Source organism: Ipomoea nil, unplaced genomic scaffold, assembly GCF_001879475.1.
Source record: "Ipomoea nil cultivar Tokyo-kokei standard unplaced genomic scaffold, Asagao_1.1 scaffold1719, whole genome shotgun sequence".
Lineage (NCBI taxonomy): Eukaryota > Viridiplantae > Streptophyta > Magnoliopsida > Solanales > Convolvulaceae > Ipomoea > Ipomoea nil.
In genome coordinates, this window is record NW_017618147.1 from 51388 (window position 1) to 78623 (window position 27236).

At 36.6% G+C, this 27236-nt stretch overlaps 5 protein-coding genes and 1 non-coding gene across 8 annotated transcripts; 1 reads left to right on the top strand and 5 right to left on the bottom strand.

Moving 5' to 3' along the window:
- Positions 1-4441: 4441 nt before the first annotated feature.
- Positions 4442-5118, bottom strand: LOC109191674 (homeobox-DDT domain protein RLT2-like). The gene is made up of 3 exons (XM_019342309.1): positions 5037-5118; positions 4733-4897; positions 4442-4636 (listed from the first exon to the last, which is right to left on the bottom strand). The coding sequence occupies exons 2-3, from the start codon at positions 4871-4873 to the stop codon at positions 4442-4444; spliced, it is 336 nt and encodes a 111-aa protein (XP_019197854.1). The 5' UTR covers positions 4874-4897; positions 5037-5118.
- Positions 5119-12480: 7362 nt separating this feature from the next.
- Positions 12481-14198, top strand: LOC109191708 (cytochrome P450 CYP736A12-like). 2 transcript variants are annotated; one of them, XM_019342355.1, is made up of 3 exons: positions 12481-13370; positions 13479-14118; positions 14160-14198. In XM_019342355.1, exons 1-2 carry the CDS (start codon positions 12510-12512, stop codon positions 14094-14096), a joined length of 1479 nt encoding a protein of 492 aa, XP_019197900.1. In that variant the 5' UTR covers positions 12481-12509; the 3' UTR covers positions 14097-14118; positions 14160-14198. The 2 variants fall into 2 exon arrangements, with proteins under 2 accessions (XP_019197900.1, XP_019197899.1); XM_019342354.1 differs by having other exon boundaries at positions 13479-14198.
- A 113-nt stretch (positions 14199-14311) lies between these two features.
- LOC109191706 (probable inactive receptor kinase At5g10020) lies at positions 14312-18031 on the bottom strand. The gene is made up of 3 exons (XM_019342351.1): positions 16930-18031; positions 14972-16543; positions 14312-14890 (listed from the first exon to the last, which is right to left on the bottom strand). Exons 1-3 carry the CDS (start codon positions 17852-17854, stop codon positions 14313-14315), a joined length of 3075 nt encoding a protein of 1024 aa, XP_019197896.1. The 5' UTR covers positions 17855-18031; the 3' UTR covers position 14312.
- Positions 18032-18849: 818 nt separating this feature from the next.
- LOC109191707 (uncharacterized protein sll1770) lies at positions 18850-24878 on the bottom strand. Of its 2 annotated transcripts, none has more exons than XM_019342352.1 (21): positions 24235-24878; positions 23864-23999; positions 23605-23771; positions 23302-23422; positions 23102-23202; positions 22710-22808; positions 22420-22530; positions 22250-22329; positions 22006-22075; positions 21760-21833; positions 21612-21681; positions 21382-21470; positions 20679-20803; positions 20450-20530; positions 20312-20372; positions 20160-20214; positions 19979-20077; positions 19802-19891; positions 19605-19664; positions 19389-19512; positions 18850-19320 (listed from the first exon to the last, which is right to left on the bottom strand). In XM_019342352.1, the coding sequence occupies exons 1-20, from the start codon at positions 24688-24690 to the stop codon at positions 19396-19398; spliced, it is 2262 nt and encodes a 753-aa protein (XP_019197897.1). In that variant the 5' UTR covers positions 24691-24878; the 3' UTR covers positions 18850-19320; positions 19389-19395. The 2 variants fall into 2 exon arrangements, with proteins under 2 accessions (XP_019197897.1, XP_019197898.1); XM_019342353.1 differs by having other exon boundaries at positions 18850-19314; positions 24235-24690.
- Positions 24879-25543: 665 nt separating this feature from the next.
- On the bottom strand, positions 25544-25615 carry TRNAW-CCA. The gene has a single exon. It is a non-coding gene; the product is annotated as a tRNA-Trp (tRNA).
- A 406-nt stretch (positions 25616-26021) lies between these two features.
- LOC109191710 lies at positions 26022-27198 on the bottom strand. Its single transcript, XM_019342356.1, has 3 exons — positions 27161-27198; positions 26877-27096; positions 26022-26603 (listed from the first exon to the last, which is right to left on the bottom strand). Exons 2-3 carry the CDS (start codon positions 27078-27080, stop codon positions 26409-26411), a joined length of 399 nt encoding a protein of 132 aa, XP_019197901.1. The 5' UTR covers positions 27081-27096; positions 27161-27198; the 3' UTR covers positions 26022-26408.
- Between the last annotated feature and the right edge of the window lie 38 nt (positions 27199-27236).

Here is a 27236-nt window from a genome sequence, read left to right on the forward strand (position 1 = left end):
GTCTGCCACATTGGGCAGTGGGCAGTGGGCAGAGTGGGACGTGAGACTTGAAGTCTCACGTCTGGTCTGGCGCAAAGGCCAAAGACCAAAGACCGTCTTTGGTCTTTGGCCTTTGCGCCAAGAGGACAAAAAATAAAAAGCATAGGTTTTTTTTTTTTTTTAAATAAATTTGGTTAGAACTGATGGTTCTAACCGAAATCGTCTGTTCATGAACTAAAATCGAAATTTTGCTATAAGATTCCGATTCTGATTTGATCATTTGTAGAATTAGAGCCGGAATCGTGTTCGTCCTTAGCGGCGTTGAAGATTCCAAATTCAAACTGCTTTTTTGGAAGATTAGAAAGTAACTTGGAATGAAGATTCTAAATTCAAACTGCAGTTTAACAAATCATCTCACTTAAAACAGATAAAAGAAAGTAATTTTTTGTTAATACTTTATAATGAAGCATATATACTTTTCAATGTCTCACATAAGTTTTAATTTTGTAGAAAACAAATATTTCCAAGACTTTACAAAATTGATTAAAATTTTCATTCAAATATTGATAAGCATGTAATTCTTAGTACTTTTATGTGCATAATTGATATCAAACTCATATGATCTCTTTGTGTCATTTAGGTGAATTGGAGGCATTGACTGTAACATCATGTAAATTGGAGCTCAATTGAATGTGTTTTGAAGTCATCTTGGCTTAATGGCGTGTTTCAAGTGTCATGAGAGGTCGATAAAGTGAAAAAGAGCGAGGTGTAATTATCATGACATAACCCGGGGACCCAAATGAACAAAGAAGATGAAGAAATATGCATTTTACAGTGAAGACCTGGGCTCACCCTGACACTCTCCCTGAGTGTCAGTGTGACTTCATTTTCATATCACTATAAGAAAAATGCACATAGACAACATTAGAAAGACAACAGTTTTTAAGAAAAGTGTTGTCTTTTGTATAAAAGACAACAGTTTAGTCCAAAACTATTGTCTTTGATGCAACACTTTTGTCAAAGACAACGGTTTTTACTTAACCGTTGTTATAAGTGTGTTGTCTTTGTGTATTTTGTGAAAAGACAACACCACAACGACAACGGTTTTTTAAAACCGTTGTCTATGTGCGTTTTTTTTTAAATAAGACAACGGTTTTTTTAACTGTTGTCGTTGGTGTGTTGTCTTTAAGCGCAATGGAATACACAACACTAGATAGACAACGGTTGTAAACAACCGTTGTCTTTGTGTGCTCTTTTTTTAAAAAAAGACAACGGTTTTATTTAACCGTTGTCGTTGGTGTGTTGTCGTTAAGCGCACTCGAATACACAACACTATAACGACAACGGTTTTATATAACCGTTGTCGTTGCGTGTTCTTTATTTGTTTAAGACAACGGTTTTATTTAACCGTTGTCTTTGGTATGTTGTCTTTAAGCGTATTTAAATACACAACACTACAAAGACAACGATTTTAAAAATTCTGTTGTCTTTGCGCATTATTATTTAACAGGTATATAAAATAAAAACTAGGATGTTAACAACAAGAGTCGAACCTATGACCTCAAACTTAACAAGCAAGCAGTCTAACCAACTAAGCAACAACAACTCTTATTTCTAAAGGTGCAACATCTGGTATATAACTGGGTTCCTTCTGTTTTGTTTGTGAAAACCAAAACAACAATTTTAGAAAATAGTTGAAGAATTCCCCCCAAAAAGAATAAAACTTGAGACCTCTAACATAGTAAACTAAACTAAATCCACCAAGACACACCAACACTTGTGTACTTGAGTGCAACATCTAGTATATTACCAGTTTGTTTATGTGTTGTCTTTAAGAACCAAGACAATGATTGTATAAAATAGGTTAAGAATACCACCACGAAGGATAGAACCCAAGACCTTTAACATAACATAACAAACAAAACTAAATCCACCAAGCCACACCAACTCTTATGTATTAAAGTGTTACACCTTATCTTTTACCTATAATTTAACAAAGAAAGAATACAATTCAAAAGTTAATTTAATAGTTCTATTTTCGTTCATATTTAAATATATAAAATTATTCACCAAAATTTCAAAATAATTCATTATTAAAGTTTTATTTTTAATTATATTACAATTAAGACCAATCTAGGAATTAAAAAACAATAATAATTATCAAGTATAAAAAACAATAATGGTGCGGTATGATGTGTAGGGTTACGGGCGGTATGATAGGGGCCGAGGTTGGTAATCGACTCTTCTGGCTAGCGCATGACTAACAAGGTTAGCTATATGTTGGTAATCGACCCTTCCGGCTAGTGACTGTCAATGTTAGCTATATGTTGGTAATCGACCCTTCCGACTAGCGCATGACTAACATGGTTAGCTATGTTGGTAATCGACCCTTCCGGCTAGCGCATGACTAACAAGGTTAGCTATATGTTGGTAATCGACCCTTCCGGCATGCCTGGGACACATTGAGAATGAATATGAAAGAGTAGTTGATCGATGCTGTACAGTTAGCTATATCCCATTTCTTTTGCCGCGATCTTAATTAGCTTTATGTTCATAAATACCAAACTATATATTCATAATTTTTGAATTGAAATGCATATTTCCAATTGTTGATAACTATACAGTTTAGAAATTATCAATCAACAATACAGAAATTATGAATCTGCAGTATAGAAATTATGAATTTACTGTATAGAAATTATTAATCTATACAACTGTATTTAAATTAGAAATATACTATATAGAAATTATTATGAATCTAACTACATTATAGAAATCTATGAATCTCGTGTTTTGTACCTATATACCCGGAACTATTTTAATTAACCGGATGTAGCGACCCAAGTAATTAATTAAACTAAAATTTTGTTACAAAATTTCCCTCTAAGCTAAGATAAAATTTCCCTCTAAGACAAAATTTCCCTCTAAAACAAAATTGGGAATGAAATTTTTGTCTTTCCCTCTAAGACAAAAATTCGCACAACAACTCCGCCGACCGCCACTCTCCGATCAGACAACAACTCGCACAGACAAAATTTCCCTCTCATATCAGACAACAACTCGTTCAGATACAACTCCATCAAACTCCGCCGACCGCCACTCTCCGCAGTCGCCGTCGCTGAGCCTGGGTGGAAGTCGACAATAGAGAAGCTCTCCACAGTCGCCGTCGCTGAGCCTGGGTGGAAGTCGACAACAGAGAAGCTCTCCGCAGTCGCCGTCGCTGAGTCCACGTCGCCGTCGACAACACAGAAGCCCTCCGCGGTCAGCTGCGCCGCCGTCTCCCGTCAGCGTCGCTCTCAACCTACACCTCTTCCCTCCTCTACCGCCATCTCCTCCTCCCTACTCTTCCACCGTTGGATTCCCCATCACAAACCTACAGGTTAGTCCTAAACCCTAGATTAATTGTTGGATTATTAGGTTGTGAATTTTCTTACTCCCTAAATTAATTGTATTACCTTGAGCTTTGCGTGAGGTAGAAATATTAAAATGTCTTCTTTGAAAGTTTGAATTTGCAGTTTTGAGCTTTCTTTAGTTAAAAGCTTTTAATACAGTGTGTGTGTCTATATTATATATGAATCAGTGGATGGTTCTGTTTGGGTTTCTTTACCTGAAGAAACCTTGAAATATGTGGACTACTCCTGGAAATTTTATAGTGTTGAATTGCTTGAATAGGCTGTAGTTGTTTGGGGTGTTTTATCCATATGAAGGGAGTCAAAGGACACTGATGATGTGAACTTTGTCCTGAGTTTCCCTGTTGTTTCTTATGATACTATGTTGGAGGTCTGTCTATGTCTCTGTGATACACAGTTGTGCATATTTTTCATGTCATCTATCTTCAGAGTGTATCATCCACCATGAATATAAGATTTCAGCTCATCAAGGTTGATGTTCCAAGTTCTGATTCCCCCTGGCTTGGCATTTAGATACTACATGTTTTCTTTTTACCAAAAATCCTTGTCGGTATACAAGTCTATATTGCTAGTATTATGTTGTGTTTGAGTTGTTTACATATCCCAGATTGATAATCAAATTATTGCTTCCTTGTCTCTTCTGTTTTGTACTGACAATAGTTTTTGCAGTAATTTTTCCAACTCCCTCACAACCGAACTTGGCTATGGAGTATTAGATATTATGCAATTTTTAAACCAAAATCCTTGTCTTCTTTATACAACTCTGTATTACCAGGTGTATACAAGTATATATTACTAGGTGTGTTTTGTGTTTCAGTTGTTTGCATATCCTTGATTGATTATCAACTCCTTGCTTGCTTTTTCTATTGGCTATTGCATAATAATTTTTGCAATTACTCATTAACTCTTCACTAGAAACTCTGAGGATCCGTGCTTGATACAGTGACAGTGATGTTGCAATCTTTTGCTTGTTCTTGATCGTTGAATTTTCTTATTCCCTAAATTTTCTACAACACATGGCTTCATAGCCTTGCTGTCCTAGTTATGCTTCCTCAACTGGTTACTTTGTAATCTGCTATGCTCTTTTTAGTCAAACAAACATGTATATTTTGATAATGTGTAAACAAATGAATTAACTCCATGGTTTCTTTAGCAAATTTCCGTGCTGCTGCCCTCTCCATAGCAGCCTTCTGTTTTGCTGCTTCCCTCTCTTTGCGAAGCTCTTCTTTCTGTCTTTTCCTCTCAGCCTGGACTCAATATACAAGAAATATGGTAGCTATCAGCCACTGAATATAGCAGAAGTTTAAGGAGAGAAACTAAAATAAAACCGCCCTCAAACATACCCTCAAAAGCTCTCTCTGCAAAAATTTCTCTCGTGTTTCCATTTCACGCTTTTCCTCACGTTGAAACCTCTCTTCCTTCCTCTGTTGTTCACGCATTAGCCTTTGTTCTTCTTTCCTTCTCTCACGATCCAGTCTTTCCATTTCCTTTTTCACTTGTTCTTCCCTCTTAAGTGAGAAAAGAAAATTGTTTCAGATTTCAAAAGTAAAATTGCAGAAAGTAGTTGCAAAAAAATAATAATAATAATAATAAATAATAAAATAATAATAATAAAATCCAAAGGTTTGAAGGAACATAAAAATATACCTTTCTCCTTAAAAGATCCTGTTTCTCAAGTTCTTTTCGAATCCTTTTTTCATGAGCTAGTGCTTCCTTTCCTATTCTAGCTTCATCGTGTGTATATATACACTTTAAGTCTTTGAGAATGAGAGACAACTTTGTTCTTCATATCATCTGTTTAATGATTTTTACTATAACAAATAAATTTAAACTACAAAATAAAGAACCTTGTAATTTAAACTCTGCACCAAACTGTGATATTTGATTTTTTTCGCATTGTATTCGAGTTGTTTATTTGTCAAAGTGCAAAGTGCTGCATAAGAAACTTGTCATTGAGCTGCAAGTTGCAACTTTAGACCCTTTGGAACTTTGGAATACATTTAATTTCATTTGCATGGACCTAAAAAAAGAATTCACTAGAAAAAAATGACTTCACCTACAAGAAAAATACTATATAGACAATTGTGTCTGCTTTGCAAGTAATTACAATAGATCTTATTAAGTCATCACACATCATGAGCATCAGAAAATGATCCTGTGGGGTTTTCTTCTTCCCCTTCAATTTCTACCACCTAATTATTTTGGCCAATACCTGTTCAGAAGTGTCAAACAAGGAAAAACAGAAACAAAAAGCAAAAAGCAAAAAGCAAAAAAACAAAACTAAGTGAAACTAACCCGGAGAATGTCAGCTACACCTTCAGGATAAAACTCCCTATGCCTGGCAGTTCCAGGAAGGGGATCACCTTCATCATTTTCCTCAACCTTTTCAGATTCTGTGCCACTTCCCTTATCTGGCAAGAGCATATCAGTAAATGTTCCTATCTCATGGAGCTTCTTGCAAGCATCCAAACAAACCGCCTATACAGAACATAGTAAGTATTTAATGAATAATCTCAACTAATGTAGATAACACTTAACTAAGTTGAGGGCAGTAATAAGAAAACCTGTTGTTTATCAACTATCAGTGGGTAACTGGGAGCAGTAGAAGTGGATAAGTATCATCTACAAAGACACATCAAGAAGAAACTTTTCCTTAAGGGAAACCTACAATAGTATATCTGCAGGTTCAAAGTACACAAAATAGTATAGTCCAAGTATTTTACTGCAATATAGTTCTCTTTGTTGGTTTGATTTTGCACTTCAATGTAGTATCGTTCAAGAAGTCTTAATTTTATCTTAATGTATGGTGCTATGGCAGAAATATAATGTGAAGCTTTTATTTAATCATGTTTGTCTTATAAACTAAAGTGTGCTTAATCTTTGTGGTTTGGTGTTAAGTGTCAAAATCCGGCCGGCTTATAAACACTCAATTACAAAGATTTGATCTTTTTCATGGAAATATGGCAGAATATAGAAACAAGTCAACCAACTTTGGTATAGAGCCTATTTGACTTGATAGTATTTGCATACAGTTAAAGAGCAAATTAGGATTCTCATCAATCCAGATTGTCAAGTTCTTGGTTGCAGTGGCATTATATAGAGGATGTGTTTTGTTTTGCTTGGGCCTTGAGGAAGAGATTTGTATTGCCAATGCATTGATTTTACTCTACATGAATAGACTCTAGTATGCCATTTTAGTTTCCTGTCTAGCAAGTTGCCATTTTAGTGTTTCCTATCTAGCTTTTCTGTACTATAACCTTCCAGATTGGAGAGCTTTCCGAATTACTCCTAACTTATTTTGCATTTCATTGCAAATTATTTATATCTATACTAATTTATTTTCTTACTTTTTACATGTAGTTTCAACAAGTTGATTATGACAGAGCGGTTATTGATATGGTGCGTTCTGAATGGGCCGATATTCTATCAAGTCATATAGAGTAGGTATGATTTGGTCATTAGAACGTTGTGATTATTTGGACTTGAATTGGTTCGGGGAATTATTTTTTGTGTAGTAGTATTATGACTTGGATGATAATTAGAATTGGTCATGGAAGTCTTTTGACTTGTTATTTTGAACCTTATTAGCTTGTGCACAATTATGTAACTACACTTTGAAACATATGGTGAATGGATAAATTGTTTTTTTTTATATGATTATAATTTAAGCAGTTGAAAAACGGTTAAAAACCGTTGTCTATTTTACAATAGACAACAGTTAGAAACCGTTGACTTTTCTACAAAAGACAACAGTTTATGGGTGTGACAAAAGCGATTTCAACAACACACAATAGACAACAATTTATAACTGTTGTCTTTTAAAGAAAAGACAACAGTTAAAAACCGTTGTCTATGTATGTGACTTTTAACAACACTGGTTTCAACAACGCTTAAAAGACAACGGTTAAAAAACCGTTGTCGTTGGTAGAAAAGACAACAGTTAATAACCGTTGTCTATGTGCGTGACTTTTAACAACACCGATTTCAACAACACTTAATAGACAACGGTTAAAAAACCGTTGTTGTTGGTAAAAAAGACAACGGTTTATAACCGTTGTCTATGTGCGTGACTTTTAACAACACCGGTTTCAACAACACTTAATAGACAACGGTTAAAAAACCGTTGTCGTTGGTAGAAAAGACAACGGTTAATAACTGTTGTCTATGTGCGTGACTTTTAACAACACCGGCTTCAACAACACTTAATAGACAACGGTTAAAAAACCGTTGTTGTTTATAGAAAAGACAACGGTTAATAACCGTTGTCTATGTGCGTGACTTTTAACAATACCGGTTTCAACAACACTTAATAGACAACGGTTAAAAAACCATTGTCGTTTCTAGAAAAGACAACGGTTATTAACCGTTGTCTATGTGCGTGACTTACAACAACACCGGCTTCAACAACACTGAATAGACAACGGTTAAAAAACCGTTGTTGTTTCTAGAAAAGACAACGGTTAAAAAACCGTTGTCTATGCGCGGGACTTACAACAACACTGGCTTCAACAACAGAAATTATACCCCTACGACAACGGTTAATAACCGTTGTCTATGTGCATTTTTCTTGTAGTGTATGCACTTTTCTCTGTCAAGCACCGTCTCGGTTTTTTAAGCATATCTCATCGTAGAAATTTCAAAATTAAGTGATTCTAATGGCATTGGAAAGATATTTCAAAGATGTACAACTTCTATGAAGACAACAAAGTCCAGTTCTAACCTCTACAAGGTGAAAGTTGGACTAGAAACCAGAACTGCTACGTAGAGTGGGAGGTCGCGATCGTGTTCACGGCGTGAGTGCCACCATGACCTCTAAAACCTGCGAACTATGCTGAAAACTCACGGTGTGAGTCCTACCGTGACCACGGGTCCAGAATCTATTTTAACTTGTATTTTTGGCACAATTTGATAGGTATAAATAGGCCTAGGCAATTATTTTTAGAGAACTTTTCATTCATCACTCTCCCTCCAAGGTTTTCTTGGAGAGAAAATCTCTCCAAACGTTTCATTTGTGTAATCAATACAAATTTTAAGAATATTTGAAGAACATTTTCAGATTTCATCTTGCAGTTTGCATATTTAATATTCCCTAGTTCTTAATCCAAACTATGTCTTTCTTAGTTTCTTTTTGCATTTTCTTTCTTTCAATTGTGTTTGGAGTGTCTCTTGTTTCAATCATGCTTTCATTTACATTCCTAACATGAATAACTAGATTCAATTAGGGATTGGATTAAATCATCTTTTGTGATTGATGCTATGTGATTGAATTGAGCTATGAGTTAGTGTAATGACTTGATAATAACGAGTCTAGTTGTGAGGTTGGTGAGTTATATATGTTGACTCTTGTATGATTGTGGCCAGATTATGCAAGAGGTATTTGGATAAGGTGTTGCCGCTATGAGAATAGAGCAATTAACACCATAGCCACATCTCTCACTAATCCAACTCACCTCTGAGAAAAGGGAGTTGGAAGGAGACATGAACACCTAGTGTTTGCTTAATTGCCTAAATTAGTTTAAGTTGCCATGAGATTATAATGGGGCTACAAACTAGTTGATAGTCCAATATCCACGAGAGTGGTATTGGCACCTAGTAGTGTCTCCCTAGTTCCCTTATCAATGCATTACATGAGCTCTGACCAATGATACATTATATCATCTACACTTAAGTGACTTGATCCAAACCCTTAGTTTTACTATTGATTGTTAATCGTTGTTTGATCTTTCATTATAATTTGATCGTCATTTCCTTTATTTTGCTCTTATTACATGAATCACATCTATTCCTTTAAACTAGTTTACAAACACTCAACCTCTTGTGCTTAACCACATACTATTTAACACTCTTCCGATCCACTACTTGAGACGATATCCAGTGTGAATATACAATCTCTCACACACACTCCCTTCCATTATCACTTTTACACAACATTCAAATATTAACTAATGCAGCATGTTGCGATTAACCAATTTAAAAAGAATCCCATCAGTATTTTGTGAAAACTTTTACAGAACTTTTGGCTTAAGGAGCATTATAGTTATATTTCTGTAATTGTTAAGATTTCCACACTTTCACATTGAAAAAAATAGGAAAAAAAGAGAGTTAATTCCATTATTTATCCTAGATGTACATGTGTCATCACACTTTTAGTTTTTTTTTTTTTTTTTTTTTCAGAACATCCAATGTTGGTCATAGTATTATTGTATTATAATGATTTTTGGTCATCCGTTAAAAACATGTTTAAATGCTGTTAAATACGATGACATTTCGATTTTTTTTTTATACAAAGTGGTTGACCCGCTATTTTTTTTTTATGAAAAAATAATCCCTAATTTACGGCTTAGAGTCCCGGCCCGTGTCTGCTGTAGGCTGTAGCAGCGCCTCCGCAACCTGAGCTTCCACAGCAGCGGAATAACACATATAAATCTATAACCAAAAATTAATTAACACTTAGAACTGAATAGTTTGAAATGTCATAATATTTAACACTATTTAAATATGGTTGGTGAAATGCCACCTATAAATCTAGGACAAAAATAAAATTAACTTTAAAATACATATGTGTTTATAAAATTATAGATTAAACTAGTTAATTAATTAAATTTAATCTTTTAATATGTTCTAGTCCATGTGTATTACAACCCATTCGAGTAACCTCACTCCAATTTTGGGTCAAACTAATTTGTGTGAAATAAGTTAGAGAAAGTCATAGTCTCTCTATTTTTGGGTCAAACTAATTTGTGTGGAATAAGTTGGGCAAAGTCATAGTCTCTCTATATTAAGTTAGTCATTTCTGTTGCCACCTAAATATGACTGAAAAATGAGAAGTTCATTTATTATTGAACAATGAATGAATCAAATACGAGCCAAATATATAGTACGTGGACATAGTCTTTGCCTACTCTAATACCAAATATAATTGAACAAGAGCAAATAGCGAAATATCAATTTTAATTTCACGAGTATTAACAAAATGATAGTTTTGGTTCACATATTTAATTCCTATCAATTTTCATCAACAATTATTATTTTAGTACCAATTTTCATCCACAACTATTATTTTAGTACTAATTTCCATCCACAACTATTATTTTAGTGTCAAAGTTCATCACGCTGGTCACCCATCCGTTTAAGACATGCCGAAATCTAAACATTTTAAGGGTATTTTTGTCATTTTCAACTTAAGATCCCAATTTGAGCATTAATAAAGAAATTTAAGTCCTAAGATCGATCCCAATTCGTAATTCTCCTCCTCATCCTACCTTAATTTGAGGGGGAGAACTGCAAATTGGGATCGATCTTATGGCTTAAATTCCTTTATTATTCATGCTCAAAATGGGATCTTAATTTGAAAATGGCAAAAATACCCTTCATAATTTCATATTTCGGCATGTCTTAAACGAATGGGTGACCACGTGATGATTTTGGCACTAAAACAGTAGTCGCGGATGAAAATTAGTAGTAAAACAATAGTCGTGATCTCGTGGATGAAAATTGATAGGAATTAAACATATGGACCAAAACTGTCATTTTGCTAATACTCGTGGGACAAAAATGATATTTGCTCAATTGCACAATATGTTTCATCTCCAAAAAAAAAAAAAAAAAAAAAAAAAAAAAAAAAAAAGATTAAAGAGTAAGATTATAATTTAACAATAATATCATCCTCAATCCCCTCAAAAATAAATAAGTGAGTGAAACATAATTTTTATATTTAAATATTATGCTCCCAATTAAACTAGTTATACAAAATGATTAAGGATAAAGTACAAATAAGCCACTGAACTATTTGGAAAAAAGCAATTAAGCCACCGAACTCAAATAACCCCCAAATAAGCCATTGAACCCGGAAAAAAAGAGCAATTAACATTTTTAACAGGTTAACTCCAGGTTTTTACTGATTGGATTACCAAATGTTTATTTTATTTACGTTTTTTTATTATTATAATCCATCTGCATAGTAATATATTTTAAAGTAATTATAATCAAAGTAGTTTTGTCTTGTCTAGATCTAATTTATTTATTTATTATTATTTTTTTAAACAAAAGATCTAGTGAAAAAATAATAATAAATAAACAAATCAAATCTCGACAAGATAAAACTATTTTGATTATAATTATTTTAAAATATAATACTATTCAAGTGGATAATATTAATAAAAAAATAATAAACGTAAATAAAATAAACATTTGGCAATCCAATCAACAAAAATTTGGAGTTAACCTATAAAAAATGTTAATTGCTCTTTTTTTCAGGGTTCAATGGCTTATTTGCTCTTTTTTTCCGGGTTCAAATGGCTTATTTGATGATTATTTGAGTTTGATGGCTTAATTGCTGTTTCCCAAATAGTTCAGTGGCTTATTTGTACTTTATCCCAAATGATTACAAGCTTCCCGGCAAAAAAAAGTGTCTTAATTGATGATTGTTATACGAAATGTCAACCTTGATTATAAGGGGTGTTTGGTTGGATGAAAAAGATTTTCCTTAAAAGTTTGTTTTCTAATGTTTAGTTTATAGAATTTATTTTCCAATGGAAAATGATTTCCTGTATGGAAAATAAATTTTGAAGTGCAATTTAGGATTTTATTTTAATTTCCTTGACAATTGGGAACAAAAAGTAATTTTGCAAGACTATTTTACCCTTGTGCTTCTTTTCTTACAATTACAAATCCAACCAAACAATTGAATCAATATAACTTCTTTTTCACTAATTAAATAATAGAATTCATCTTCCTATTAACTACTTTTTTATGAAATTTCAATTCTATTTTCTTTCAAATATTTTATGTGAACCAAACGAGCTCTAAGTATATGGGTCAATTCAAACTAAACATGATGTTTGTAATACGATTTTTTTAAAAAAAATTAAAAGAAAATTAAACATATAAGAAGATGTCGATAGAGTTTTGTCAGAAAATAATGCAAGGAAAGAAAAAGTAAACTGTTCAATTATTAATTCGATGGAGACACGGCGGCGGCGATACATATGAGATCAGACTCCACATATAGTACTATATAAGCATATATATGCAGTGATCTATCTTAATATATACAATTCATCATCTTCTTCATCTCAAATCTCCATGGAAGTAAAAACGGAATGGATTTGGGCAGCCGCCATGGCAGTGTTTGGTGCAATAATCTTGTCTTTGTTGAACGCAATTCTGAAGAAGAAAAGTAGCAGAAAGTTGCCACCAGGTCCCAGAGGGGTGCCATTATTGGGACACCTCCATTTGATGATGGGGAAAACCCCCCATCAAGATCTCCAGAAACTGGCCAAAATCTACGGTCCTATCATGCATTTACGCTTCGGGTTGGTCAACATTATTGTGGTTTCATCAGCTGAAGCCGCCAAGCAGTTCCTTAAAACGCATGATCTCATCTTCGCCACCCGACCACCTCACCAGGCAGCCAAGTACATGTCCTATGACCAGAAAAGTCTGTCGTTCGGCCAATACGGTCTCTATTGGCGCACCATGCGAAAGCTCTGCACCTTAGAGCTCCTCAGCAATCTCAAGATTACTTCATTTCAGTCCATGAGAAGAGAAGAGCTGCGTCTTCTCGTACAATCATTCAAGCAACAAGACAACAACATGGCCGTTGATTTGAGCGCAGAGGTTGCCTCCATGGTTGCCGACATGAGTTGTCGGATGGTGTTTGGGAAGAAGTACGAGGATAAGGAGATTGGTGAGAAGGGGTTCAAGGCTGTGATTCATGAAGCAGTTCATTTGGCGGCTTGCCCAAACCTGGGGGATTATTTTCCTTATCTGGGTAAGCTTGATGTTCAAGGATTAACACGAAGGATGAAGGCAATTAGCAAACTGTTCGACCAATTCTTCGAAAGGATCATTGATGATCATGAGCAGACTGCACCCAACACTCAAAAAACTAAAGATTTTGTTGATACCTTGCTGGAAACCATGAAGTCTGGAGATATCCCATTTCAATTCACTCGTCAACATGTCAAATCTATTATGCTGGTAATTATATATACATACACTTCTTAATTATATTATATTCCTTATACAGTTCATATAATCGAATTTCTGTAGAACTCTGAATTGAATATCGATAACATTATATTATAGGATATGCTTGTGACTTCAATGGACACATCAGCAACTGCAATAGAATGGATAATGTCTGAACTTCTTCGCCACCCAGAAGTAATGAATAAAGTCAAAGAAGAGTTAGAGAGACAAGTATCCTTTGATAGGATGGTAGAGGAAGAGGATTTAGAGGGTTTGGAATATTTAGAAATGGTCATAAAAGAATCATTAAGGATGCATCCTGTGGTGTCGTTACTTCTCCATCATACTGCCACGGAAGATTGCGTTGTAATTGATGGTGTTCACATGCCTGAAAAAGCACGAGTTGTTGTGAACCTCCGAGCAATTGGGCGTGATCCAAGTGTGTGGAGCAATCCAGACAAGTTCATTCCAGAAAGATTCGATGGAAGCAATGTGGAGTATAGAGGTCAAAATTTTGAGCTTATCCCATTCGGAGCAGGGAGGAGAAGTTGTCCAGGTATGCAACTTGGAATAACCATAGTTAAACTCGTTGTGGCACAACTAGTGCATTGTTTCGATTGGGATCTTCCAAAAGGAATGTTACCCGAAGAGCTGGACATGGATGAGGTATTTGGTATTGTGGTTAGCCGAGCCAAGCATTTGATGGCTATTCCCACATATCGATTATGTGTTTAACCAAGGTGTCTTAATTACTTTGTTATGAGATTATTAAAACAATACACTATATACATACATATATTGTAAGAATTCTAGTAATTAGCTAGTTTGTAATGTAATTTGAGTACCATTATGTTATGCAAACCTTATATAAAAACCTCTCCCAGGTTTTAATTAAACTTGAACAATTTGATCAATATCAAGATATAATTAAACTACATGTACATAATAAGTTCACACAAAAATGGAAGTAAGATTTTCAAGGACTTGTCTGATGTTAGGCCTTTGATTTACCGGAAGAATACAGCTTAAAGATATTGAGAGCAATTCATCCATGGCTGTGGAGTGTTCTTCCCCACCAACAATGTCTAAGTCAATGCAGTCCATTCCCCTACCCTCTCGATCACACAGCCGAACCCAGTCTGTAAGATCTACAGCACCCGACTGCCCGGAGATTATGTCACCCGCGCTTCTTCTGGTCAACAGCTCCATCAGAATCACACCAAAAGCATACACATCAGCCTTGAAAGAAGGCATAGGCTTTGCTGCAGTTGCTAGTTCAGGGGCGCGGTATCCGAGAGCCCCCTGGTGTAGTATTTGCTCTGCAATGCCAGCCCCGGTCATCAGGCGGTGGAACGCATAGTCCATGACACACGCCCTGTAATCACCACCCGACAGTATTATATTCGTAGGCTTTAAGTTTCCATGAGGCAGGCCGCTCTCATGCAGATATGCCAGACACCGGGCAACCTCAACACCAACTTTCAACCTTTGGTGGAAGGATAGCGGGGAATTCCTGCGAGGTGTTGTCTCTGCATAAAAGATACTCGATCTGTAAAGAGATCAAATAAACATATTCTTTTAACATATAAGTGATGCTGCAAGATCATTACCATATAGATGTAAGGCTAAGCTATCGCCTGGTATGTAGTCTGCTAATATCAATCTCTCTTGTTCTCTTGGACCCCAGTAATAAGCTCTTAAAGGAACAGCGTTTGGATGTCGTACTGATCCAATCTTTTTAACTTCCCTTGCGAATTCTTTCTTGTTTTTAACTAACCCCACACGCAGCCACTTCACAGTCAGCACAACCCCATTATCTAGGGTAGCTTTATATAAAGTACCGTGGTTACTTCTACCAAGAACTTCAGCAGGAGCTCGAGCTAATTCCTCAGCTGTAAATGTTAGCGATCCATCCATGAAGAACATTTCACCAGCCAAACGATCAGGTGAGTAGACATCCAACCTCGCAGGTTGTTCAATCGAGGCATGGATAAAACTAGGGGAGGAAGCTATCGGGGAACCTGGGGAAAGCCTTTGTCCAGATGTCGTTGCAGGATGAGTATCTAGTGTGCTAGACTCTGTTTTCCCCAACAATGATCTTGAAGTAGGAGCTTGCTCTGAGCTGCTGCGGAATTTGAGGAGTGAAGGCCGGTTAAATATGCCTAGCCTCACATCTCTACTGGGAGATTGGTTGCTAAATGCACTTCGGGATCGAAAGTTTTGAGGTCGAGTTCGAGCATATGCAAATAGAATAAAGGCAACCATTACGGAGAATCCAATTGAAGCAACAATAACTGCTACCCTTACATTTGATTTGGAGCTGTGATTCTGACCAACACCATGTACTGAACCAGAAATGCCAGGAGGACTACCAGATGGCATGTTGCTTGGCACTATAAGCAACGAGTTTCCAGGATGAAATGAAGTATAAGGAAATGTTCTCAAGTTTTCAGGGACTGTTCCACTTAAATCATTGTAGGACACGATGAACACTCTGAGATTCGAAGAAAGATTTTCAGGGATCCGACCTTTGAAATCATTGTTGGAGAAATCAAGGTATTCTAAACCATGAAGCTTACTCAATTCAGAAGGAAGCTCTCCAGATAACTGATTTTCTCCAAGATTTAGCAGTTTGAGCCTCCCCAAATTACTTATTTCAGGAGGTAAAATACCAGTCAAGGAATTACTTGAAAGATCAAGAGACTCCATCTGAGGATATGATAGACGGACTTGTAGTTCAGTAGTATGCATGCCTTCAAGAGGAATCGATCCTGTCAAATGATTCCCAGACAAATTGAGGTTTATCAAGGTCGAAGAAGCGAAATATGGGATCTGTCCTTCAAGTTCATTGACACTGAGATCAAGCATTGCCAGCCTTGGAAAGGTCATCAATGTAGAAGGTAAAGCTCCCCTAAGAGAATTATTTCTGATAGAGAGAAAAGTCAATTGTTGGAATTGAGAAGTCAAATTAGGAAGGGTTCCACTCAATTTGTTTGAGCTCAAATCCACAAACTCAAGACTGGCTTCCCAGCTCTGTATAACTGATATGTTACCAGAGAACTCATTACTGCTTAAGTCAACCATCAAACAATTCCCTATAGAAGAAGGGAGTGAACCTGACAGGAAATTCGACGAAAGATTTAATGCCCTCAAAGTTGTTGAATTTACTTTCTCAACCGAACCTGCAAGCAAAGGAATTGAAATTCGGGATACTTGAGACAAGATGCAAGAAAACCCAACACACTGCTTAGTTTACAACACAAAAGACAGCATGAGAGTTTTTCCAAAATACTAAGATTATGCTTGCAAGGTTAAAAGTGCAGTGCTCATTAAACGACTAAAAGCTGTGTGCATCCAATGTTCTCAGAGAATCATTTGACTGTAGTGTTTCCAATATCACCATAAAAAGAAAAACTGCAAAGCAATTTCCATTGCAGAAACCTCTTCCCTTCCTAGTAGACAAAATCGATTTTCCTTCACTCAATTAAGATGACAAATATCATTCAATTAATATGACAAATAAATGGGCATCAAAATAAGAGATAGGGAACTGGCAATGATAGCTAACCTGAGAAGCCATTGCCACTGAGATCCAGTTCCTCCAATGATACCCATCCATGCAGAAGCTCCTCTGGAATTGAACCGTACAGCTGATTATGTGCAAGCCTTAACACCTTTAGATTCGGCAATGAGGTGAAAGAAGGAAGCTGCCCCATTAATCCGTTGTTCCCCAAATCCAGAACCTGCAAATTCCGAAACATCTGCATCGATTCTTCAGTGAAGAACCCCCCGGCCAATTTGTTGTGGCTTAAGTTCATGTAATGCAGTGTGTTAGCGAAGCTAGATAAATGATCTTGACTCATTGAGAGGGAGCCGTAAAAGGAATTGTGACTCAGATCGAGATGTTCCACATTCCTGAGCTGAGAGAAGAGCTCCTGCACATCGCCCCAGAGCCTATTGGAATGCAAATCAAGCACTCTAAGCTGCTGCAAATTCCAAATTCCGCTCGGAAAGCCGCCGGAGAAATTGTTACTGGACAAGTTAAGATAATTCAAACCCCAGAGATCATTAAGGCGGGCGGGGACAGGCCCGTAGAACTGGTTCCCGGAGAGATCCAAGTACTGGAGGGAGGTCATGTAACCTATGGCGGGTACGACCCGACCCGTGAATGAATTACCCGAAAGGCTAAGGTTTCTGAGGTGCTTAAGCCCAGTGAGCGTGGAGAACCTCAAGTCACCGGCTAAGCCGAGGCGGTCGAGGGCAATGGCGGAGACGGAACCGGAGGCGGAGTCGCAAACGACGCCGTAGAACATGTCGGGGCACGAGGAGAGATCGGAGAGAAGGGTGAGGTTCCATGAGGCCAAGATTTTCCCCAATGGATCCGATTTTATCCCCTTCCTGAACTCCAAGAGTGAACGGAGTTCCTCCTCGGCGGCAAATGCGCAGCGGAAACAGCAAAAGATGAGAAGAAAAACAGTAACAGAACGCGACATTGGAGTTTGCAGAGAAAGAGAATTGTGTTATGAACGAGGCATTAAGATTATCAGAATCAGAGAGTTTGCAGAGAAAAGACTAAAACGAAGCTTTCTGCTGCTTCCATTCCATCTGCCCAGTAGAAATGGAACTGTGTTCGCACTACAGTCTGCAGGGAAGAGACATTATTATTCTTATTTAACTTATAATAAATCCTACCAAAAGTAACGGTCTAAAATGTAACATATTAGTTGTCACATGTAAATGTGAAATCCCATTTGTTGTGATTATATGATTTGACACAACTGTGTGCAGGAATATATTTCCCTGTTTTTTCTTTGTCGGGCTATGTTTCCTGGTCCCCAATAATTGCAGTTTGGTAAATGTTCAGAATTACCTGAACACAGTCAAAACAAAGCAAGATCAAATTACAAGTTCAACTCTCAATAAGAGTAATCTATTAACTTTCTTGATTTGAACTGATCAAATTTACATTTTGATCTTTTACTAGCTAGGCTCACAAAGCGGGTTTACCCTATCCAGAATAATGGCTACGAATTTTAAGATATAAAATACTATATGCACTTCCATTCTTCGCTCCCAACTTTTACTTCACACTTAAAATTTTGATGCCAACTTTTACTTCACACTTAAAATTTTGATGTAGACACTTTTACAGGAGCTCACATGAAGAAAATAGCATATCAATGTCTGTCATATCAAGAGTATGATTTGGGAGTACATGTAGTAAAACTCTTTTAAAATTAATATGACATGTTGCTAAAAGAATGACAGCCTTAGCCTATGAGTCTGTCAGACTGTCACTTCCTCTTCCCTGCCACGAGTTGCAGGTTTTATCTGGACTGGGATGGAACTGGAGGAAGAAAGGACAGCCTGTGAAAGAAGTACTTGTGCAGAGAAACACATGTTTTGCTGTTATTTGGATTGTGGTGTGGGGCCTAGGAAAACACAACATACGACACACACTTATCAAGAACAAGTGAGAAATGGGAAATCAGCAAAACAGACAATATATGTGCGTAGGGTGTAGAAGCTCACAAGACAGAACATCATTCATAGTTTCATACTATACTAAATAGTAAAGATTATCTGGAGTACAGAAACTCACAATAATTATACACAGTTATAAACAGATTATACATCTATGTTACTATCTATACACTGGGACTAAGGTCAGTTGAATGGTATAATAACCATGAATATGAGAACAAAACAAAAAAAATTGAACCTCGACCAACTAGAAGTAACATCCTCAATTTAAACCCAAGTGACAGTATCTTGAAAGCCTTGTTTTCAGGGTAGCCTCTGAAGGCTTCAAGTGTCTTCTTCAGCATATCAAAATTGTGAATTCACCTGTAATGTTTCTGAATGCTACTCAACTATCCTGTGTGGCATTTGCAAGGTTAGTGGCATACGAGGACAGGACCCCCCCACCAGTAATCTCGGGACTGGTCTGAATCTGCAACTGTAAACAACACTCGACTAAGATTCCCTTGATATTCTCGAGATTCTAATGGGGGAGGAGTTGCTCACCTTGTGTTCAAGCAGTTCCAGTAATCAATCTTTCCCGTTGATCTATCTTTTTAACCTTCACAATTCCGATTAGGACTTGGAAGCCAAAAAATGCACATAAGCCGTATGCAGCCATAGCAGGCATCTATATAGCAAAATGCATCGAGGTTAAACATTGGTATGTATGCTTAATAGGAAAAACGACCCCGAAAACACAAAGCAAGATTGACAACTTACTCTTATAGCGTTTAGATACAAAACTGTCGCAAGGTTAATTAAGCTTCCAGCTGCAACTGCCTGTTGATTCGTGTCCCCAGAAAGACAGAACCCAGGGAGAACGGGAGAGAAAGATTGCAAAACATCAAATCAGTAACAGAGACATGCATTGTCATCTCCATCCGTTTATTGAACTTACAAAATATAAGACAACTTACACTTAAAATTGTTTTTTGAACAGCAGCAACACGTTGAAAAGCCCGTTCAGACTCCAAAGCTCTAACTCGAAGTTTAAGATCACCTTGCTCCTGTAATTCCACAACAAAAGATATAAATGAACAATGCAGGTAGGAAGCTATATATGATCATGCAAGTTCAAAACCAGTGCTCATTACCAGTCGCTGGATAATTTCTGCAAGCTTTTCGACCCTATCAGCCTGCCTGAATAGGTTGTAAAATGCACGGTTCTGTCTGTCCCACCTTGTTTTGAAGTCCTGGAAGAAAGTAGTAGAAATGTCAAAACAGAAAACAACCGTAGCCCCCAAGGACAAATTGGTGTAGGTTTAGGCAATTTGCCTTTAAAATAACTTCAACTCCAGCTTCACGAAACCTAAGCAATTCTAGTGCATACCTACAAAATAGAAGACAAAAATTGCCAGTTTGGTGGTAATGAGATTAGTTTCAATGAAATTCTAATAGAAAACATCAACAGCTAAAGATGGACTTACGGCTTAGCAATCTCAGTAATATCAAATCGTGGATCAAGGCCCTTCCCGATGCCATCTAAGACTGTAATAATTCTTTAAAGGTAAATATACAAACAGTGACTATAAAGCAATAAACTAAGCACACTTCTAATAAAGTACCTGAAAATGCTCTAACAACAAAAGTGAACGTGGCAGGAAAGCGGAAAGGCTGATCTGCTGCAATGGATAATAGATCTTCACCTGGCAAGAGAATACAAATAATATGAGCAGAGACTAAAAGTATAAGATAGAAATTATTTATCCATTTAAAAGAAAAAAGATCAAAGAAGTAAAGAAAATGGAAAATAAGCAACTTATGATCACGGATCTGACAAATTTTGCAAATTACCAATTGCAGCTAGACGTTGCTTTTTCTTCTCTATTTTTTCTTCCTTGGTCAAAGGCTTTTTGAATCCAAGTTCTGCTTTAGCCAACTCCCTCTCCCTCCTTTGTGCTGCAAGGCGCTCTTCAAAACTGCAAAAATTTAATCTTGATCCAATGAACCACAAAATTTAACGACTAAACGAGTTCTCATTGAAATATAGAAACCCTAGCATAGCTGATGCCTTCAATCCCTCGATTTCAACAAGTTTGAAAGTAGATGCATGCCCTTGATTTAAACTAAATTAGCAAGCTAATGTGTTTTTGTTCTTTATTCCAAATGCCCATATTGATTATCTTAGTCATAATTTGTAACAAATAAAGCAACTAGAACATTTGGGAGCTCATTTATATTAACGTGGTTTTCAACTCAGATCAATAGGATAACCTGTAAAGAACACCTGAAGCATTATGTTATTTAAGAACTTCAGGATATTAAAATAGTACCAAAGCTAGTACTCAGTTCTATTCCAGAATCCAGGCATATAAACTCAAAAAACAGCATGACAACAATGGCTTTAATGTTAAGACAAAACACCACCTAGTTTGCACAATATTACTAGAAATTTACTATACTACCCTGCAAATTATCTTAGGCTAAGCATGCAATTTCATGTTGGCTATCTTTGAATTCACCTAAAAAACACGAACAAATTTTTATCCAAAATAACCTGTTAAGGAAGAACTGAGCGGTTCTCCTGACAGCTGTCATATCTCCAGTGGGCACAAGGACACCCATTTGAACCATTGCTTGCAGAACCTGCAATGCACAACGTATGTTATCGGTCTTCACATTCTTTAGATCAGATGTAGTTAATTCATGAAAATATTTTTTTGTTTACGTTATCTAAATAGAAACTTAAAATAGATTAGCAAATGTATACATTATGAAATAAATTACCTTATCTGGATCCTTCTCATAAACCCCATAGAATACTTCTAGTAAGCCTTCTCTAATATTTGAACTTATACTGCAATTGCTCGAAGTTAGTGATCATTGAAATTTTCCAAAATGGGATCTTCGGTCAAGCAAAATTAATATCACGTACCTTCCCATCATTCCGAAATCATAAAAGATCAGCCTTCCACCATTAACATCATCAACCGCAATATTTCCAGGATGCTGCAAGACAAGTATAAAATATGAGACTCCAACCCACTTTAACATATGGACTTCATCTTTCATACAAAGTAATGAATATAAAGTCGGACATTAAAAAGTTAAAGAGATGAAAATTTGTCAAGTACAATTTAAAAAAAAAAAAAAAAAAAAAAGTTTTGTTAAGAAAACTCACGGGATCAGCATGAAAAAAGCCATGAGACAGAATCTGCTCCAGGTAAGATTCAACAGCATATCTTCCCAACCTGGTGAAACCATGAAATTATGAAAAAGATAATAGAAATGCAAAATTATGGAACTATAATCTTTATGCGCATTCCCAACTAGAATGGCAATTCTAAAAGTAATCCAAGTTGAGTTGAGCTGATGTTTATGGTAGATTCCAAATAGAAATAATTAAAATAACAACAATAAGTTACCGCTTCCTATCAACTCCTAATTGATCTAGCGCTTGTATCCGGTTTATTTTTATCCCCGGGACATACTCCATGGTGAGGACCTAAAAGAGGAAAACACTAATCAGCTACATATATTATGCCAAAATTCAATAGTTATATGTCAAAGGTTTGTGGTTACTGGAAATTAAAACCTGTGGAGTGGTGTACTCCCAACATATTGTTGGTACTTTCACATAGTCCATGTTTTTAAAGTTCTTAGCAAATAATTCTGCATTAGCAGCTTCCTTTGTGTAGTCAATTTCCTGGAGATATCAAAATATGATCTTTTATCAGTCATAAATTTGAAGAGCAGAAAATCGTAGAAAATGTAAATGACAGAAAAGAAACGGAATAAAACCATATTAATTATTGGTTTCAATTTAATTTTAATGCAAAAGTTAAAGAGGCGCTGAAAATTGAAATGCAAAAGATTTCTTGCTACCTGATACAAGACACTTGCACACTCATCATAGATGGCAACCCAGTCCCTTTTTGCACCATCAGACTTAGGATCAAGCTTTTGAAGATATTCAGCTATTACCTGAAAAAATAAATAACAAAATAAAGCTGCAATAAAACGGAAACAGTTTCTTGGCAATCCAAACGGTAAAATTCATAGGCATGAGAGAAGACAACGTGAGGATGGTCGAGGCTGTCATAGATTTCTCAAGTACCTATTAATCCTGACAACCTGGTCACTCTGCGAATTGCTAAACTCTTGTACTAATTCTTATGGAGTAATTTCTTGCTTCTACATACTTAGGTAGGACATAATAGGTAGGACATAAAAGAATTGAACAGGTATAAAAGAGCACCAAAGTATCAGAAACAAACCCTCAAGTTTTTGAGGTCAATATCAAAGAGATCCTTAAGGCCTGGCCTTTGTACTTTAACAACAACATCCTGGCCATTCAATGTTGCACGATGCACCTGACCTGCAAAGGGACAGTGCAGTGAATTCATATGTAATTTCTTATTAACATTTTGGGAACATAAAACAGAGATCATATAATTAGAAATCAAATTAAGGTTACCCAGGCTTGCAGCAGCTATTGGTTCTCGGTCAAATTTGTCAAATATATCACTCAATGGAGCTCCAAGTTCTTCTTCAACAATTGATACAGCAGTCTCTGATGGGAATGGAGGAACTTGATCCTGGTTGATATACAACAATTTAATACTTTACAAAAAAAAAAAACATGACTAGCAAATTTATGATAACGGAATTTTGAAAAGCATTCTTGAGTTTACTCAAACTTAAGAAAGCAAAACTACCATAAGCATGCAGTAAAAGAGTAAATAGGCGAGTTCAATATTTTTAATAAGATATTACTGACCTGAAGTTCTGACAGTTGATCAATGTATTCTTGAGCAAGAATATCCACTCTTGTGGAGAACTGCTGACCAATTTTGATAAAAGTAGGACCTAATCTCAAAATGTTTTCCTTTAACCATTTTGCAAGGATCTTCCTCCTATCACCTTTCTTCTGTTCTGTCATCCCTCCTGCATATGTGCATCCATTTGCATTAGTTACAGTCTCACAGATAAGAAAATAAACTAAAGTTGTGACATTAGGTAGAATGATGAATGTTTACCTCGATAAGAGAACTTCTGATTGTTTAACCAAGCTTTGAAGATAAAAGTAAAAACAAATCCCCATATCTCCACTGTTCTTTGAATTGTTGAATAAGTCTTGAATCTATTCCATCTGCCCCCAGGAGCAACAGATACCTGCAAAAACTATGGGTCACTCCCACCAAATTTACAAAGATATTGCAAATCACCAATTAAGTTGATAACAAAGCACTGAATTGAAGAATGTGTTTCGTCTCAACTAAAAGCCTAAGTTAATAGTTAGGTGCACATTTATGTTTATATATTAATCTTGACAAATTAGCATATTAGCCTAAAACTCAACACAAAAAGTCCAAAACAAGAGATTTAATTAGAAATTAGCATATAATACCTCAACTTGACCCATCCCTTTCTTCTTAAACCAAGCTTCCTCTTGCCCAATCTCCTCCACAGTCTTCTTCTTTTCAAACACCTCAGAGTCAGTCGCCTTCACTTCCAGCACCTCCTCTCCACCTCTCCCCGCCCCTCCATTCCCATTCACATACTTCACCAAACTCTGATTCTCACCCGCCAGGCTCCCATTGGTATACTTCTCTGCCAAACCACTGCGCCCATTCCCATTCCCGTTCCCGTTCACTTTACGCGCCAACTCTCTATCGCTCTCCTCCAATACGGCACTCTCCTCTCTCCGCACAGCTCGGATTCTACACCGGAGAAGTGCAGCTCGCTTTGTGTGGCCGAACAATTTTGCGACGGGAAGCCGGATTCTTCTGCAACCGGAGTTGGGAGCCAGGAAGATCAGCTCAGGAAGCGCTGCAGCCGACAACGTGGCTGAAACACTCGCCATTTCTCTCAACTGTGCTGTATAGATAACTGATTTAACTATAAATTAAAGTAAATCAAATATATATAGCCCTAACTCTCATTGATTTGCTCAGACAGTGGTGTAGTGAGAGGTTTAGAGAGAGAATTGGAAATGTGGGAAACGGAAGAAGACGGAAAGAGTGGTGGTTGAGGAAAATCGAAAATATTTTTGGAATATAAATTTTAATTTACAATAAATCGGGAGAGTACAGGGAAGGGACTGAAGGGAGTGGCGGGACGGTGGCCACGTGGGAAATGAAAAAGGATTTTGGTGGATTGTGATTGGCTACGACTGGGTTTCGAGTGAATATTGCCTTGCTGATTGTACATTTGTCTATACTATCAACTTTCAACGAATCTACGCTGCTTTTACTTTAAAAAACAAAAACAAAAACAAAACCAAAAAAAACACAGTTATTTCGATTTCTCATTATTTTCTTTTTTTTTTTTTTAACGTTATTTTAATGTTTTCTGGGAAGGTTTTGGTGAACTGGCGTAAGAATGTGTGTTGTGGAATGTTAGGGGCGATTAAGGATGAGTGGATGATGAAGTTAGTCTAGGATGGAACGAAAGCATACATCCTACCAACTCCCATTAAAAATGTGGGAATATATCTGTTTTCGTATGTGAGGTCCTATGATGGACCTTAAAACCTCTGCGTTAGTTTCTTAAACTCATAAACTTTGACTGTTCAGAGAAGCTGCAGTTGGACGAATGATGGGACCTTAAACTTCTGTGTTTCTTAAACTCATAAACTTTGACTGTTCAGAGAAGCTGCAGCCTGCAGTTCGAAAAGAACTCCAATAAAAATTAAGGACCAATATTGGATAGGGGATTGAACCCGACGTGAATCGAACACGCAACCTTCTGATCTGGAGTCAGACGCGCTACCATTGCGCCACGGATCCTATTGGTTTAGGCTGTCATTATAAGTATTTTCAATGTTATTCACGTTAGTTGCATAATTTACAACATCAAACCTTTGTGTGCTCATATTGGCTAATTTGGATATTATTTAGCTGTTAATTACGCCTAGGTGATTTGGAGATGGAAGTTGTGAAATTATGTGGATTTGAGGTTAGTTTTATGAGTTCTAAAGCTATTTAGATCCTATAATGACGTGTTTTGAGAGTCATAACATACTAAAAAAAATGAAAATAATTAAGTTACATATCATCGTTTTACCATAAAATCCTAATAGCAATTAAAATGGAGAGAAGTGGAGTTTGAAGCAAAAATTAAGCTGAATGTAGAGTAATGTGCCTATATCCGGATAAAAAAGTTGTTCTGACCTTTTATTAATTGTGATAGAGATGATCCAACAAACATCATATTTATATGTAATCTTAAACATGTCTATGTACAAAAATACATCTTAACCAAATTATGTACACAAATATTCATGTACAGTACCGTGGGACGCTGCCCCATCCTGTGTTACATGCCCATGACTCTGTTCCGTCTAACATCTATCATCCTCCAATATAAAGGAGGAAGGAAACAAATGTTTTCTTTACTCTAAATTCAAGCAGAGTAGAAACTGAAGTTCAAAGTTGATTGCCACGATTATGCATAGTCAAAAGTGCTCAAAGTTTTCAGTCATCCCTGTCTATGCAACACCAAAATGTGCAGCTGATGTTTGTTACTATGACTATATATCCATATGAAACTGACAGAGGGGATGCACATATATGCACATTACTAATCCTCTTTTCCTTGTTTATCACTCTCAGAGCAGCTACAATCTAAGCCCAAGCACTTTAGAAATGCTTGTTTTGCCAGTCCAAGATAGTGGCAAGGATGTCTCCTACCACCAAAAGACCTTTCTTCTCCCCTTAAAACTCCTCTACTCGTAGTTGTTCCTAAGCCCTCAAATTTCTGCTTCTCATCTATTCTCTGCACTCAATGAATCAAACACTTCATCAGATCAAGTTTTCAGTAAGAAATATATTTACACAATGCTCAAAACAAGTTGAAAACAATAAAGCTTTTAGCAATGAATCAAAAACACCAAGAAAATGGGACAAACTCAGCCAAGTTGATCAGGTTAATAGCTTGTAAATTAGAAAGATTCAAAACAACCTAAAAACACCCAGATCGAAACTCCAAGATTCCAATTAACAATTTCTTCTGATCTTTATGAAAAACAGGAAAAGACAGACTGGGTACCTGGATTTTGTGATTAGATTGACCGGACGACGAGGGGCGGGAGCCACAGGCGGCGGATGAGGGGTGATTGGAAGGATCCGAGGCGACAAGGCTAAACCCAACAAGGAGAAGTAGAAGAAGAAGGAGTGTAATCAGAAGCTGAATCCAAATTAGCCATGGAACTTTGTAGCTCTCAATTATAAACTCCTCTCCGAATTCATACATGCTAGAGGGATGAAAACTGAAAAAGAGAAGTTTTGTGAGACAGAAGAAAGCATTGACATTAATGGAACACTGACACGCACGTCCGATGAAGACAAGCAGACAACTCACGCGTGCAAGAAATGTCGGATACCTCATCATTGGGCTTCGCGAAATTCA